This window comes from Medicago sativa, chromosome 2 (assembly GCF_051527215.1).
Source record: "Medicago sativa cultivar Bolivia chromosome 2, Bolivia_mono, whole genome shotgun sequence".
Lineage (NCBI taxonomy): Eukaryota > Viridiplantae > Streptophyta > Magnoliopsida > Fabales > Fabaceae > Medicago > Medicago sativa.
In genome coordinates, this window is record NC_140750.1 from 62661925 (window position 1) to 62676277 (window position 14353).

The following is a 14353-nucleotide window of genomic DNA, read 5'->3' on the forward strand; positions in this document are numbered from 1 at the left end:
TGGTTGTCGGATCGAGATTCTATGGTCTAGATTTTAATTAATAATTAACTTTTATTTTATCTAAAAATTGATGCCCTTAAAGAAACTAAGATCCAACAATTATAAATATGTTAACTATGTGAATTTTTTTACCACCGACAATTTGGAGCAGTGTTAAAGGAGTGTTTATAAAGAGATTCAAGATTCAAACTCTATTTTAATCGGTTAATTCTTCCCAATCCAATTAGACATTAACATTTTATCTATAAAAATAATATTCCCTCCATCTCACAATAATAGTCTCTTCAGCATTTTTTCTTCTTCTCAAAATAATTGTCACTTTAGAATACCAATGCAACATTTATTATTTTTTTCCATTATTATACCCTTATTTATTGAATTTCATCCAACTTAACTACTCCACCAGCTACAATTAATAAGGGTATTTTAGTAAATGATAATAATTTTACCATTGAAATCAACACAATCAATCATTTTCTTAATAATCGTGCACAAACCTTAAACGACAATAATTTAGAAACGGAGGGAGTATTATAACTTGTATGCATAGTCCTCCTAAAAAAAACTTATATGCATAGTCAACTATGATTCCAATATACATTCAAAAAAAAAAAAAAAAAAACTATGATTCCAATATTCGTTGGAGAGGAACTCGGTTGGAATTCAAACAGATGTGTGTGTTCACACAAACAACTTGTTTCGTGATCTCTAAAACAATATTATAATAACTTCAACTTCACTTAATTAATTAGTTATTCACATTCACTTACAGCTCTTTGTTTATTTTATTTTATTTTATTTTTATTAAAAGAAATGGTATATTCATTCATTCAAATTGGTAAAATATATTAGAAATGAATACAAATTCAACATCGCCGAAAACGAACAAATGTATGCAAGTTGGTAAAATATATTAGAAATGAAGAATATGAGAATCAACTCACAACACAACATGCAAGTTGAAAATATAAAACGGACAAATGTATGCAATTAATGTCTAATTATTGATTATTAGAAATGAAGAATATGAGAATCAACTCACAACACAACATGCAAGTTGAAAATATAAAACGGACAAATGTATGCAATTAATGTCTAATTATTGATTGAAAATATAAAACCCTAATGTTGAACATCAACATAATGAGAGGAATATAAGTAGAAACTAACACTTGTTAGTAAAATGAAGATAAGCAAGCACAGATGGAAGGTCTCCGACCCCGTTAGGTGAAAATCAACGTTTGAAGTAAAGAGTGTATTTTTTTTTTGAAGAAGCTAAACTAACCCACCCAAAGTGTCACTAGAGAGAATTGAACCTGAGACCTTGGGGATGAGCACACTCCCAGAGAGAATCAACGTTTGAAGTAAAGAGTGTATTTTAATGTGTCAAGTTGTGAGTTTTAAAGGAAAGTTGCTTCAAAAGTGCATATTTAGCTCTGTTGTTTTATTATAGAGCTATGCTATATATGACGAACAAATTGCTTGCGAAAAAAAATCATGAATGCATATATGTTTTGCGTGAATTGTTGTAAAATCCAGATTTAGTGGAATAAAGGCGGTTGTGGTGGTAAATTTTTTTTTTTTTTATTTATTATAAGTCATGTTAATCATCATGAATTTGTTGTAATACTAGTTTTCGGGAAAGTTGGCATTTCCCTTTATTGTTTACAAGCTGATCATGTCATAACCCTCGAATTTAACGATCGGGAGTTAGACTTTGATAGATTCGGTTCGTAACTCCTGATAGGAGTATTTAGGTTTTTGAAGGGCTGTTAACAATTGAAGGGGCCTATTAAGCAATTTTTGAAGTTATATCAACTCATATTTTGTTTTTTCAGCCAAAAAACAAAGAAAAACTATAATCAAAAGAAAAGAAAGAATCTAGGGCAACACAAAAGCCACTCTAAAATAGAGAAAAAAGAATATCACTATCTAATCCCAACTTAGCTTAAAAACTTAAAGTAGTGTTTCATTGACTAAGGGTATGGTACAAAATCACACTCCATTCCCTCAACAGCAATTTGATAGCACAAATCAAACTAACTTTTAAAGACTACTTGATCAACTGAACAACTTGGAGCGACTTATATTACACTATTCAGATCTATATATAAGAAAAAGTTTGGCGAACAAAAGTTGATGCATTTGAAATATGATCTACATCAACTTTTGTTGAACAAAAATACATCAATTTTTGTTGAAGCGAAGACAATAACACACAATCGGAGAGACCAATTCTCTAGACCAACACAAAAGAAAACCCTCATGATTCATGAAGAGCAAGAATCTCCATATAAGTGATATAATGGATATTGCCACATCCTAAAAATCCATGTAGCAAAGCCACATTATTACTCTCGAGACACAAGTTGGTGCCAAATTTGTTCTTTGTGAACAATTCATCTATTTTACCAGAATAATTCAACTTTTTTTTTTTTTTTTTATAAAACGGAACAATTTATTTATAAACTTACAAGGTATTCACTTTTTATATAATCAAATTGAAAATAAATTGAAAGACAAGAATAGAGAATAAATTGAATTTTCTTTTAACAATTGACATTTTCCTTAAATCACACACATTAAGACTTACCTAATTAAAATCCATAGGATCAACAGTATTTGTTCCAAGATTGCGCCCACAACCATCATGAAATTGAAGAGATTGTGTGGATGATAACATAGTAGCATGCCTCAAATAATCAAATTCATCTTCATAGTCACATGAGAGAGGGTAATTTGATGTTACTAATTGGTTGTGACCAATGTGGTGATCATAGGGATTAATCACTTCTATAGGCTCCAGTTTTGTGGATGATAAAAATGTAGGGTATTGTTCTTTGATTTGGAGGCTGTCATTGAAGCTAAGGAACATAGAAGAAGTACTATTAGGTTCCAATAATGTGATATCTGAATTCAATAAAGAGGTTTTGCAATTATGATGGCCATAATATATGGTTCTGTATAATGGAGGGTCCTCTTGAATTCTCTGCACATGTTTCATAGCTTCACATTCTTCATCACTTTTGTAACTGCATCTATAGTAGCTCCTATGATATGAATGATATATTGAATTATGATTATTCATTAAAAATTAACAATGTCATAGAAGAAGAAGAAAAAAAAGAGATTTTGAGTAAGTTATTATAAGATGAAATTGATGATATATATACCTGAGGTATTTTGCATTGATTATCTTCTTTTGTCCATACTTTCTCCATTCATAGCCATCTTCAATCAAAATTGAGCTATCCTTCTCCCAAGTAAGTGCTTTTGATCTTATCAAAATGAAATAGTCTACCAATAAATATCATATTTCTTTGTACAATTAACTCATAATCTGCTAAGCTAAATAAATGTTTTACGAAATCAATAGCATTACATCATAGTTATAAAAAGGTAAAGAAGACACCTATTGTGCATTTATATCGTATATTTATTTTAAAACTATAGTAATGGACACTTCCATTTATTTTAGAAAATGGAGAGAATCCCTACTTTTTTTTTCTTTTTCACATCCCTGTTAATTAAAGTCTATTGTGGTCTTAATTAAGTGATGAAGCATTATTTACTCTCTCAGTCTCACAATAGTTGATACTATAAATTAGACACTATTTATACTTGTTTTTAAATGTCAAATTCAATAAATATAAAATGCTACCGACACATCCTATGCCAAGACGTACACATAAAACTTTCGGGCCGAAGGACCATGTTTTTGAATTGGACATTTATTTTAGTCGGCTAAAACCCATTATTTTATCCGAAAATTGCTCAATAGGCCCCCTTCAATTGTTAACAGCCCCTCAAAAACCTAAATACTCCTATCAGGAGTTACTAATCTAACAGAGTTTAACTTCCGATTGTTAAGTTCAAGGGTTACGACCTAAATAATAAAGGGAAATGCTAATGAATTTAATAGAGTGATAATTTTGATTTCATTCATATATTTTGATTTTTGCTAATATTAAATTTAGGGTGGGGATGATGACTCAGTCTAAGGTAGGAAAGAATCTGGGGCTCAAAAAGTACTTACAAAGGTATTTACCTTCACCTCCCTCCAATGAAACTTCTCATATTCCATATCTGTCTATTTACCATTAGACTGAACCTTTGGAGTTTTTGATTTCATTCATCACACAAAGCAATAAATATGAAAGGAAATTAGAACCATTGAAAGTGTTGTCTTTCAAGTGTGAGTGGTTAAGTCTTACAATGCCTATGATGAGTAAAATGTTGGATTTATAAGAGAATTGACCCTTCACTTGTTTACTTTCTTTTTTGACAAGTCTTGTATACCACAAGATTGTTTCTTGAAGTGAAAAACAAGTAAAGCAATTTATATATGAGAAATGATATATGTACAACCATTTTGTGACAACTTTTGTAACAATTTTCTCTTTCATACTCACATTATGTTTTTACTCTCTCTCTCTCTCTCTCTCTCTCTCTCTCTCTCTCTCTCTCTCTCTCTCTTGTTTTGGTTTCCGTGTCAATACATATTTTTTTTTGTAAATTTATGATTGTTTCAAAAGTTGTCATACAAATGGTTGTTCAAATAACACACATCTTCCTACATATATGCGTTATTCCTACGTTACATGATGCACCAGTTAGAAATAATTTTTTTTCTTTTTCTTATACTTTTGTTTTAGGGTGGTGTAAGATGTAGTTAGATGTTTTCGTTAGAGAGGGTGGGTGTACTAGGGCCATGAGGTGGTTGTTTGAGAGTAGTTTATGTGTTAGTGTTATTCTCTGGTTGTCATTAGACATCGATCGCGGTTCTTTATCTGATTTTGGAATTTTCACATTATGTTATTGTGTTTTGATTGTGTTCCTTTATTTTCTCTTTGTCGGTCTTTTCAACAACTGGTTCAGAGCCTTGATTCGGTTTGGTGGGGGAGTGGGAGTTAGATCATGTGTTAGATTTTTTTATAGGATGTGAACTCACACTTGTGGAAGAGATTTTTGGATTTCAGGTGTGAGTGGTTAAGTCTAATATCACTTATGAATTATTAAAATGTTACATTTATAAGAGAGGTGGCCTATTAACCTACTACCTTAAAGTTTTAGATGCAATATTGTGTCTCTTTTATAATCTTGGAGCATTGTCCCTTTATGATCCATGTGTTTTTCTCTCAAAAAGTATGTATTTTGTGAAATCGTCTCTAGCCATGAATTAAAAGGGAAAAAATAGACAAGGGCACAAGCAATGTCTATGTCTAACTCAAAAGACATAAGGTAGTGTTAAAACATGTTTATGGGGTTATTAGATTATCGTGACAATATTGGTGATGGTGTTTACCATCACAACATTGTTGATTTTTGGATTTTTAAAACAATTGTTTTTGGATTTCAAAAGTCAATTTTGAAAAAGAATTTTCATCCACCTAAGTTATTCCTGGGTTGAGTCACGACCAGGTTATGTGTTGGATATTTGTATGTTGGCTTCATTTTTGCCTAAAACAAATATTCAAATGTAATGTTGGAGATGATGTTCCAACATTCTTGCAAGGCTCAGTACGCTCTGTAACCGTGCCATGATTTGCGCACGCGTTTCTTTTTTAAGGAATCCACACCTTTATTTCTTGTTAGTCAAACCGCGTGTCTTTATGTTCAGAATCAGAACTTTTATTATTTCCTGAAGGAGTGCCATCTACTTAGGAAAGTATGAATATGTACGAAGATGTTCCTATTAATGTGCCTACATTTTAGGACTTTCCTTATTTGATTCTGATTGATGTGAAACAGATCACCGTTTGTTCTGAAGCCCAACAAGTTGTTCTGACCCGTATTGCTTCAGTATATATAGAAGACTACAAGACCATTTTCAGTATTCAAGCCGTTATTACAAGATTAGATCATTTCTAGGGTTTTGAGTCTTTTGTTTGTGAGCCTTTCGTGTATCACCTTGATGCATGTTTAGGACTGTGTTTTGAGTTGTATTTTGTTCACTCGTCTGAAGCCTTTAAGCAAAGAGGTAGGTAGTTTGTGTACTGCACCAAAGCTGTGAAGCACGGTGTATAGTTGTTTATTTTGAAGGTAACTTCATATTTGATTGAGTCTGTAATCTGAGAATCACAGAAGCTGTGATCAGTTGTAAGGGAGCGAGATGCGATCTCAGATATAAGAGTTCTTAGGTTGAAGTCAGTACGGGTAGGTCCAGGGTCTTTAGTGCAAACAAGGTGTTTGCTGAGAGCTATTGAATAAGGACTACACTAGTGGATTTCCTTCCTGACTTGGTAGCTCCCAGAGTAGGTGACGTTGCACCGAACTGGGTTAACAAACTCTTTGTGCCATTCTCTTTTCTGTCTGTTGTTTTTGTTATCCTTGTTATTTGTTAGCGTAATGTTCTGATCATCTTATTCAACATTTGTTTTTCTCTGTAACTGGTGTTGGAACATTGCGTAGAACATCTTAAGTCTAATGTGCCAGAAGTTCATTATGTTCTTTAAGACGTTCCATAACACTACCTAAAGTTGAGCAAGACAAACTATCAACCACGCCGCCTACAGGATAAAACAAGTCCATTTACAATTGTGCGATTAACTACTGTAATGTAGCTAATCATTTGAAAATAACACGTCTAATATGATACTAAAACCACTCTGAATTTAATATTGAAACTAATCAATTATGAAATTATGATCATTCTAACCGCTAATTTCTCCAGAGACAGAAAATAACCAAAGGATATATACTTTTAAGATCATTATTAATACCGAAGGGTGATTAGTATATCTCAAAAGGGACTATGATCGCAAAAGTTCTCTTTATTTTGAAGGTACAATAAATTATAGAAGAGACTATGTTCTTAAGACCATTCTTAATTTCGAAGAGACATTTTACCTAAAAGGGACTATGGTCTTAAGAACACTCTTAATTCCAAAGGGACAGGAAAAAAGATGAATATGAAAATAGCTCGTTAACATTAGATGAAGGGAGAAGAGAGAAAGAGTTCTAGACAAATCAATAGAACTCTTTGGTGTGTATTTTGAACTAAGTAGTGTCCTATATTTATAAAGAGATTTCTATGATATTATGATACGCGCTGCAAACGAAATACATCCCATCTTTCTCAAATTTCCAAATCTCGGTATCCTGTTGAACCGAAGTGAACAACGACGTCCAACATTTATGGTATGCCAAAATATCACAAAATAGGATGATAACATTCTCATAATGCCACTGTTTTCTACCAGGTTTGAATTAGCCATTAATCATAATCCCTTGCATCGCTGGGTGCATTAACGTTGACAATTCTATAACATGGTCCCAATGGATCCAATGGTCCGACACAAATATTTTTCCTTAACCATATACTCCATCGAAAGTCATTCTAAATAGTTAACGTTGCATTTCATATGCTTCTCCAAACCCTTGCTTGGGTTTTGTCCTGCACGAGAGGCGAAAAAACCACCAGTGAAAAAATATCTAGCTTTGAGTAGTCTGGTGATTACAATACTTGGTGATGTGATAAGATTCCACGATTGTTTGATAACCATTGAAATGTTGAAAGCTTTGAGACTTTTAAACCCCATGCCAGCATATTCTTTTGGAACTGTAAGCCGCTCACAGGATAGCCAATGCATGCCCCTATTGTTGCCATTACCATGACCACACCAAAAAGCATTGAGCATCTTCTCGATTTCCTTAACTAACGAATTTGGAAATAGAAAAATGCTCATTACATATGACGGGATGGATTGAAGAACATAGTTGATGACAAACTCTGTACCTTATTGAGAGAGACATTTACTACTCCAAGAATTCATTTTATGCCAAACTCGGTTCTTGATAAATGGGAAAGTTTTTGCTCATTCTTATCTAATCATGTTGGACCTAAAATAGTTTGCCTGAGGGTTAAGATCTACTGCATCGACAGAGAAGTTCGTCAATCATGGTCTGTCGTGAGTCCTTCTTCATCGGTGGGTGGGTACCTACTCATGCTTTGCCGCTTAAGTCAGTGAGTGTTTAAGGAGAGTGAGGCAAATATATGCGTAAAGAGTGAGGTACATGGGCCAATGATGTGCATTAATATTTATAAGGAATAAGTAGAGTTTTAGATGTCAAGCCTTTACTTGGACAGGTGTCCCTGTGGGATACTTTTAATGATCTGATGAAAACTTCAACATTGGATACATACTGGAAGATCTAGATTGATTGATTGGAACCACTATCCAGTTTAATTTAGGGCTTGTCCATGACATGGATTCGCTCTTAATCATATCTCAATCGGGCTCGAATTGAATCCAGATTGTGCCTCGGCCTAGCTTGGAACACTATCATAGATGGAAGTCCATGGTATTTACCAGTTCTTAAGATCCGTCGAACCCTCAACAAGTTATCTGTGGAGTTTCCTACCTCAATTGGAGTATTTTTACTACAAAATATTTCAGATCTTTCGAGATTGATAGCTTGGCCTGAGACAGCTTCATATGTGGACAAAATATTAATTCATTACAAGAGCTTTTGTGTCGGATGCTTTAAAGAAGAGAAATCAGTCATCCACAAATAATAGGTGCGATATAGCTGGTGTTGTTGTGCAAATTCAGACTCCATGCAAAGACTTTTAACCTTCAGCTTGACTGAATTAAAGCAGACAAACCTTCAACACAAATAATAAACAAGTATGGAGATAGAGGGATCACCTTGCCTTAGCTGTCTTCCATGTACAATAGGTCCCACTTTTGCACCATTCACAAGTGTTAGAACAAAATGTGTTTAACATTACCCTTTAAGTTTTAATGCTAACAAGGTATTAAAAATTGTCAATTGGATATGCTAATATTTGTTCAAGCGTGCAGGACCAATAGACAAAAATATAGTGTCTCTTTAAAGCATAGGTTCTGAAAGAACAAATGAGAGCAATGGAATCAACAAGAAGGAAGCTTGAAGCATCTGAAGAAAAGAGGTTATGAAGACAAGTGCTCCTGAAGTGCTGACGTCATCAGAAGCATCTCATCAGAAGCAAGATCACCAGAAGCAGATTTCATCAGAAGTTCTGAAGATCATCAGGAGTTGAAGATCAGCAGAAGCTGAAAGAATTGGAGCTTCAAAGGCTGTTCAATTGATTCAATCACGTTCATCATTGCAGAAGACTAGAAAAGTGGAGCAACGACTAATTCAAATGGATTTGAAGGCATTGGATGCTTATTCGTTGGAGAGAGTTGAAAAAATACAATTGTACAAATTGTACAACTACCTTCACTACTCTGTTTTGTCTCTGTAACAAGACAAGAACAACAGTTATGCCTGCACTAGTGTTCCTCCATACTTGGAATGCATTTGAAATTGATCCTTCATAGGACAATAACCATATCAGGCAAAAGATCATTAGTGATTTGATCAAGTTTCAAACGACTCTTTTTTGATGTGCTGGCAATTCAACAACGTCTCTTTCACACCTCTATATAAAGGAGTGAAGACTTAGAGAATGGCAAGACTCTTACAACAATTTACTTGTGCCAAAACTCTGCTGAAATTGTTCTACATAAAAAGTTCACTTAGAATTTCTTAACCACTTTCATATCTTAGAAATTCTAGAGTTTTAAGAGTCTGTATCTGATTTGTATTGTGAACACCACTGATTGTATATCAAGTGTTCAACATCAAACAAATTTCTTTGTATTTCTGTTTGAATGAAGTCTCTTGTTTGTGTGCTTAAGCATAGGTAGTCTCTTGATTTACTTCTTGAGCATAGGAATTCTCTTGCAGTTGTGCTTGAGTAAGTTTGAAGTCTCTTGCTAGTTTTAGCAGTGAGCAGTTGTAATCAGATATTACATTTTTAGTGAACTCTCCTTGGAAGTGCAAGGGGGACAGGACAACTTCCTGTTTGTGGAAGGAACCTGTATAATTGTTTTTCTCTCTCTCTCTCTCTCTCTCTCTCTCTCTCTCTCTCTCTCTCTGTGTGTGTGTGTGTGTGTTTTTATCCGCTGCATTTAGAATCTGAACATCACTTCAGAAGCTGAGCTCTATCTGCTTCTGATCAGTGACTTCAGTAGGAGAAAACGAAGAAAAAGCTAACACAATTTAATCCTTCCTTCTTGTGTTTTTCTCACCTTCAACAAGTACAAAATAATCAATCGTCTCAACACAAAACATGATCCATTTAACCAGGCATGTTCCTTTGGGGGAGCAAACAGCTCAATGGAACTGGGCCTACCCAAGGTATGAGCCTAAAAAAAAATTGTATAGCCCAGTACTACTACCCCCACCAAAAAAAAATCCTTATTCTCATTTCTTTGATACGCGCGTTCCAGACTTTCTTTCTTCTCGTTTTAGTGACTGGAAGGTTTATAAAGTTATTTGCCTGAACTTGTATTTTTATATTATTTATTAGAATATGAATATTTTTTGTTAGTTACAATCATGATTATTTCTTATGTTTACGGATTTCATTTTCAATTTAAATAGAACATTGTTCTTTTAAAAAGAAATGCATTTTTATTCTATTACGGGCCTCTTCTTAATTATAGAGCCGAGCCTCCGAATTCATAAGAATGACCCTACATTTAACCCATTAGTTTGAGAACCCCATCTTTAACATAATATATCTCAAATACCCCAATCAATATTGTCATAAACTTTGCTAATATCTAATTTAAGTGCAACATCACACGGCTTACCTATGGCTTTGGTCTTCATGTGGTCAACAATTTCAAAGACTGCCATAGCATTGTCCAGGATGGACCGACCAGGAACAATGATTGACTGGTTGTCTGAAATACATTTATCCAAAATAAGCTTTAGCCTATTTGCTAGAACTTTGGCTATCACTTTATATAGAACATTACATGGTGCAATAAGCCTCCAATCCTTCATGGATGTTTGAGAGTCTCCTTTAAAAATGAATGTGATATTCATGAAGTCTAGGCTAGCAGGGAATTCCCCATGAGCCAGCCAAGAGCAACTCGCATTATACATCTCTCTTTTATTACATTTCTTTAAAAAAAAAACAAAAAAAACATTTTTTTATTACATATTTTATGTTTTTTTTTAATGACTTTTTCACATACAATTGATATGATAAATTAATAAAATCATAATATTTCTGTCTCATACAAAATTAAATATATAAAACTGGGTCGTTTACTAAAGTGACATATATATTAGGACCAGAGGATGAGTATCAATCTACTAACAGGGGTAGTTCCTAATGACTCCTTCTTTTTAAGTGCGGATTTTTTATTTTATTTTTATTTTTTAGATATAAGAAATAACTGAGCCATTAGAAAATCACAAGTACAAATGAATAAATTGGAATTCGAATACTGATTACAGCGTCCGACTTAGCAATTTTAGCATTTTTATCTTTTTTTTTAAGTGATGACTTTTTATTTTATTTTTTATTTTTTTATATACAAAATGAATAGACCAAAATTTGAATTCTGATCACAATGTCCAGCTTAACAATTTCAGCATTTTTACCAGTTTAGTTATGACTTGTTGACATGTGTTTTATTTCTGGTAATGGTAGTTCTGTTCATAATGAATTCTCTTATATAGACTTCAGTATTATCTCGCCTTTATCTACTTTTGTGTACAGGGTTTGAAGTATTTTAGTAAACTCTTTTTAATATTAAATAATCTTGCACTTTGCACGATTGATAGATGTAAAAATTGTGGTTTTTCTCCATTAATATTTGCTTCTTTATATTTTATGATATACATCATGCTACTATATAATTCTGATAAAGAAGAAGAACATATACATACATACATACATACATACATACATACATACATACATACATACATACATATATATATATATATATATATATATATATATATATATATATAACATCAAAATAAATAAATAAATAAATAAATAAATAAATAAATAAATAAATAAATAAATAAATATAACATCAAAATAATTATATATAAACATAATTAACTTCCTACCAAGGCATGCATATATGACTTTTAAATCTTACTTTCTTTTGGAGCAGCCTCTTTGAGTTTTAAAACCCTTGCAAGCTTTATAATCTTCTGTATCCTCAACTTCAAGCTTTGGGCAATTTGCTTGTGACAAATCTTTGATAGGCAAAAACTCCTCATTGAAGACATCATTACTAGTGTTCAATAGAAAAAGAGAATTTGTGAATGATCTAAGTACCTTCTTAGCAAGATCTTGAGCAAAGGGTAATTGATCTAAATCTCCATGGTGAGGAATATTGACCAATTTGTAAGTAATTACTTCAAGTAATTGATTAGCTGTGTCACGACCTCTAATTAGCTCTTGTTTCATAATTTCCTTTCTCCAGTTTGAAGGATGTTGTTGAATCTGGTCCATTGTAGTTTACTGAGGAAGTAAAACCTAGGTAGGTATAAAGTGGTAAGAGAAGAGGAGAGACTCAACTTTTTGTTGAAAATGGCGTTCCCTAACTACCTACCAACATTAAAAATTGTTACTCTTTAAAGTCGAGACAAAATTTCCAAATAACTAGGGTTGGTTTTTGGTATAACCAGCTAGATAAGTGAATAATTAACACAAGATAAAGTTCTTTAAATAATCTACTTGATTTAGAATGTACTCGTGAGCTTATCTTAGTTGGTATGAACAATACATAGAATATGCAAGACTCGGGGTTCAAACCTCGGCCACCACAAAAAAAAGAATATGAAATATTACTTTTTCTACCAAAAATATATATAAAATATCACTTATTACTTCTTTTTTTTTAATAGATATATAAAATATTACTTTTTTTTTTGGGTACATTTACTTCTTTTTTTTAATAGATAAAATATTAGTTTTTTTTAGTAGTAGTTTTTTTTTAATAGATTCTTTTTTTGACTCACTGATAAAAGAAAGTTAAGAAATAAAAAAATTTAATAGATTTTTTTTTCCTGATTCACTAATGAAAGAAAGTTAAGAGAACGAAACCCATATCTAGGCCAAAAAAAAAAAAGATATTTCTGTTCTATTCTTTAAAATTATGATAATTCACAATACTCTTTAAAAAAAAGTAGTAATTCACAATATTATATTATTTAAAAACAAAAATACATATCAAAGACTTGTATGCAATACTCCTCAAGTTAAGAAATAAAAAATTTCAATAGTTTTTTTCCTGATTCACAAATGAAAAAAGTTAAGAGAACGAAACCCATATCTAGGCCAAAAAAAAAGATATTTATGTTTTATTCTTTAAAATTATGATAATTCACAATACCCTTTAAAAAAAAAGCAGTAATTCACAATATTATTTTATTTAAAAACAAAAACACACATCAAAGACTTGTATGCAATACTCCTATTGGGGTTTAGAATAATTAACAGTTGCCTCAAAATAAATATTATTAACAGTAACTAATAACAAAAACTAAGATCCAGTCAAATCAAACAATAATTAAATCTAATATGAGGAATTACCTGTCTTTAGTAGCACCTTTGTTTCCAAATTGTTTTTGGTTCCTCACAGGCATGGCAACAAAATCCATACCCGCGGTTATCCACCCGAACCAAACCCAATTTGACGGGTTTTCCCCGTTTTGACTGGGTTTGGATATGGGTATGGGTTTTCCCCAATTTCAAAACACGGGTATGGGACGGGTAACGGGTATATAGGTACCCACCCCGAACCCATACTCAAACCCGTCCCAAATGTAAAAAAATTACTTTATGATGATATGTCATGTTATTTTGTTTGATAATTGTCATTTTAATACAAACTACCATTGATATTGAAAGGATCAACTAAATCAATCCCCCTAACAAATGTTAAAGTGAACGTATTGTTGGATAATGTATTACAATGTTGTTCTTGGGGATGATAAAGACTTCTATTTTTTGTTAAAAAAAAAATTATTCAATGCGGAGACGGGGATGAGACGGGGATACCCGAACCCATCGGGGACGGGGATGAGATTCAATTTCTCATCCCCGTTGGGTATGGATAGGGTAACGAGTAAGTATATTCAAATCGGGTATGGGGATGGGGAAGGTAAAACATGTCTCCACCCGCCCCATTGCTATGCCTAGTTCTTCATCTCCCGTGTTTTACGGAAACTCTTTGGCTTTCTTTTTTGTGAGAAGAATGAGTTACGCCACCTTCATCACCTGCAACTACAACTACTAAGAAATACATATTGTTTATTACTACAAGTTACTAGTACTATAAAGCATAACAGTAAAATATATTAATAATTTTGAAAGTTACTTCCTCTCTCCCTATTGAGTTCCATCATTGTAAATTTTCTATACAAATCAAGAAAAATATGTGCATAAAAGATATTATTCATGTGTCTTACAAGTCAATTTTATAACGATGACTTAGACTCGACATGAAAACTAGGTGAGTATAATTGACTTGTGATTTATGTGTGCATAAAATTAAACTCC

The 14353-nt window shown here is 32.6% G+C and overlaps 1 protein-coding gene across 1 annotated transcript; it reads right to left on the minus strand.

Annotated features, from left to right (window-relative positions):
• Positions 1–2451: 2451 nt before the first annotated feature.
• LOC146949504 (putative WRKY transcription factor 62) lies at positions 2452–12382 on the minus strand. The gene is made up of 3 exons (XM_085745499.1): positions 11943–12382; positions 3174–3278; positions 2452–3050 (listed from the first exon to the last, which is right to left on the minus strand). The coding sequence occupies exons 1-3, from the start codon at positions 12299–12301 to the stop codon at positions 2594–2596; spliced, it is 921 nt and encodes a 306-aa protein (XP_085601625.1). The 5' UTR covers positions 12302–12382; the 3' UTR covers positions 2452–2593.
• Between the last annotated feature and the right edge of the window lie 1971 nt (positions 12383–14353).

Bases quoted from the DNA above. Each gene is read 5' to 3' on its own strand.
- LOC146949504 (XM_085745499.1), bottom strand. From the start codon at position 12,301: ATGGACCAGATTCAACAACATCCTTCAAACTGGAGAAAGGAAATTATG. The intron at 3,279-11,942 runs GTAAGATTTAAA...CATTTTGATAAG, and splicing joins AGAGGCTGCTCCAAAAGAAA to ATCAAAAGCACTTACTTGGG. The intron at 3,051-3,173 runs GTATATATATCA...TTCATATCATAG, and splicing joins ATCAATGCAAAATACCTCAG to GAGCTACTATAGATGCAGTT.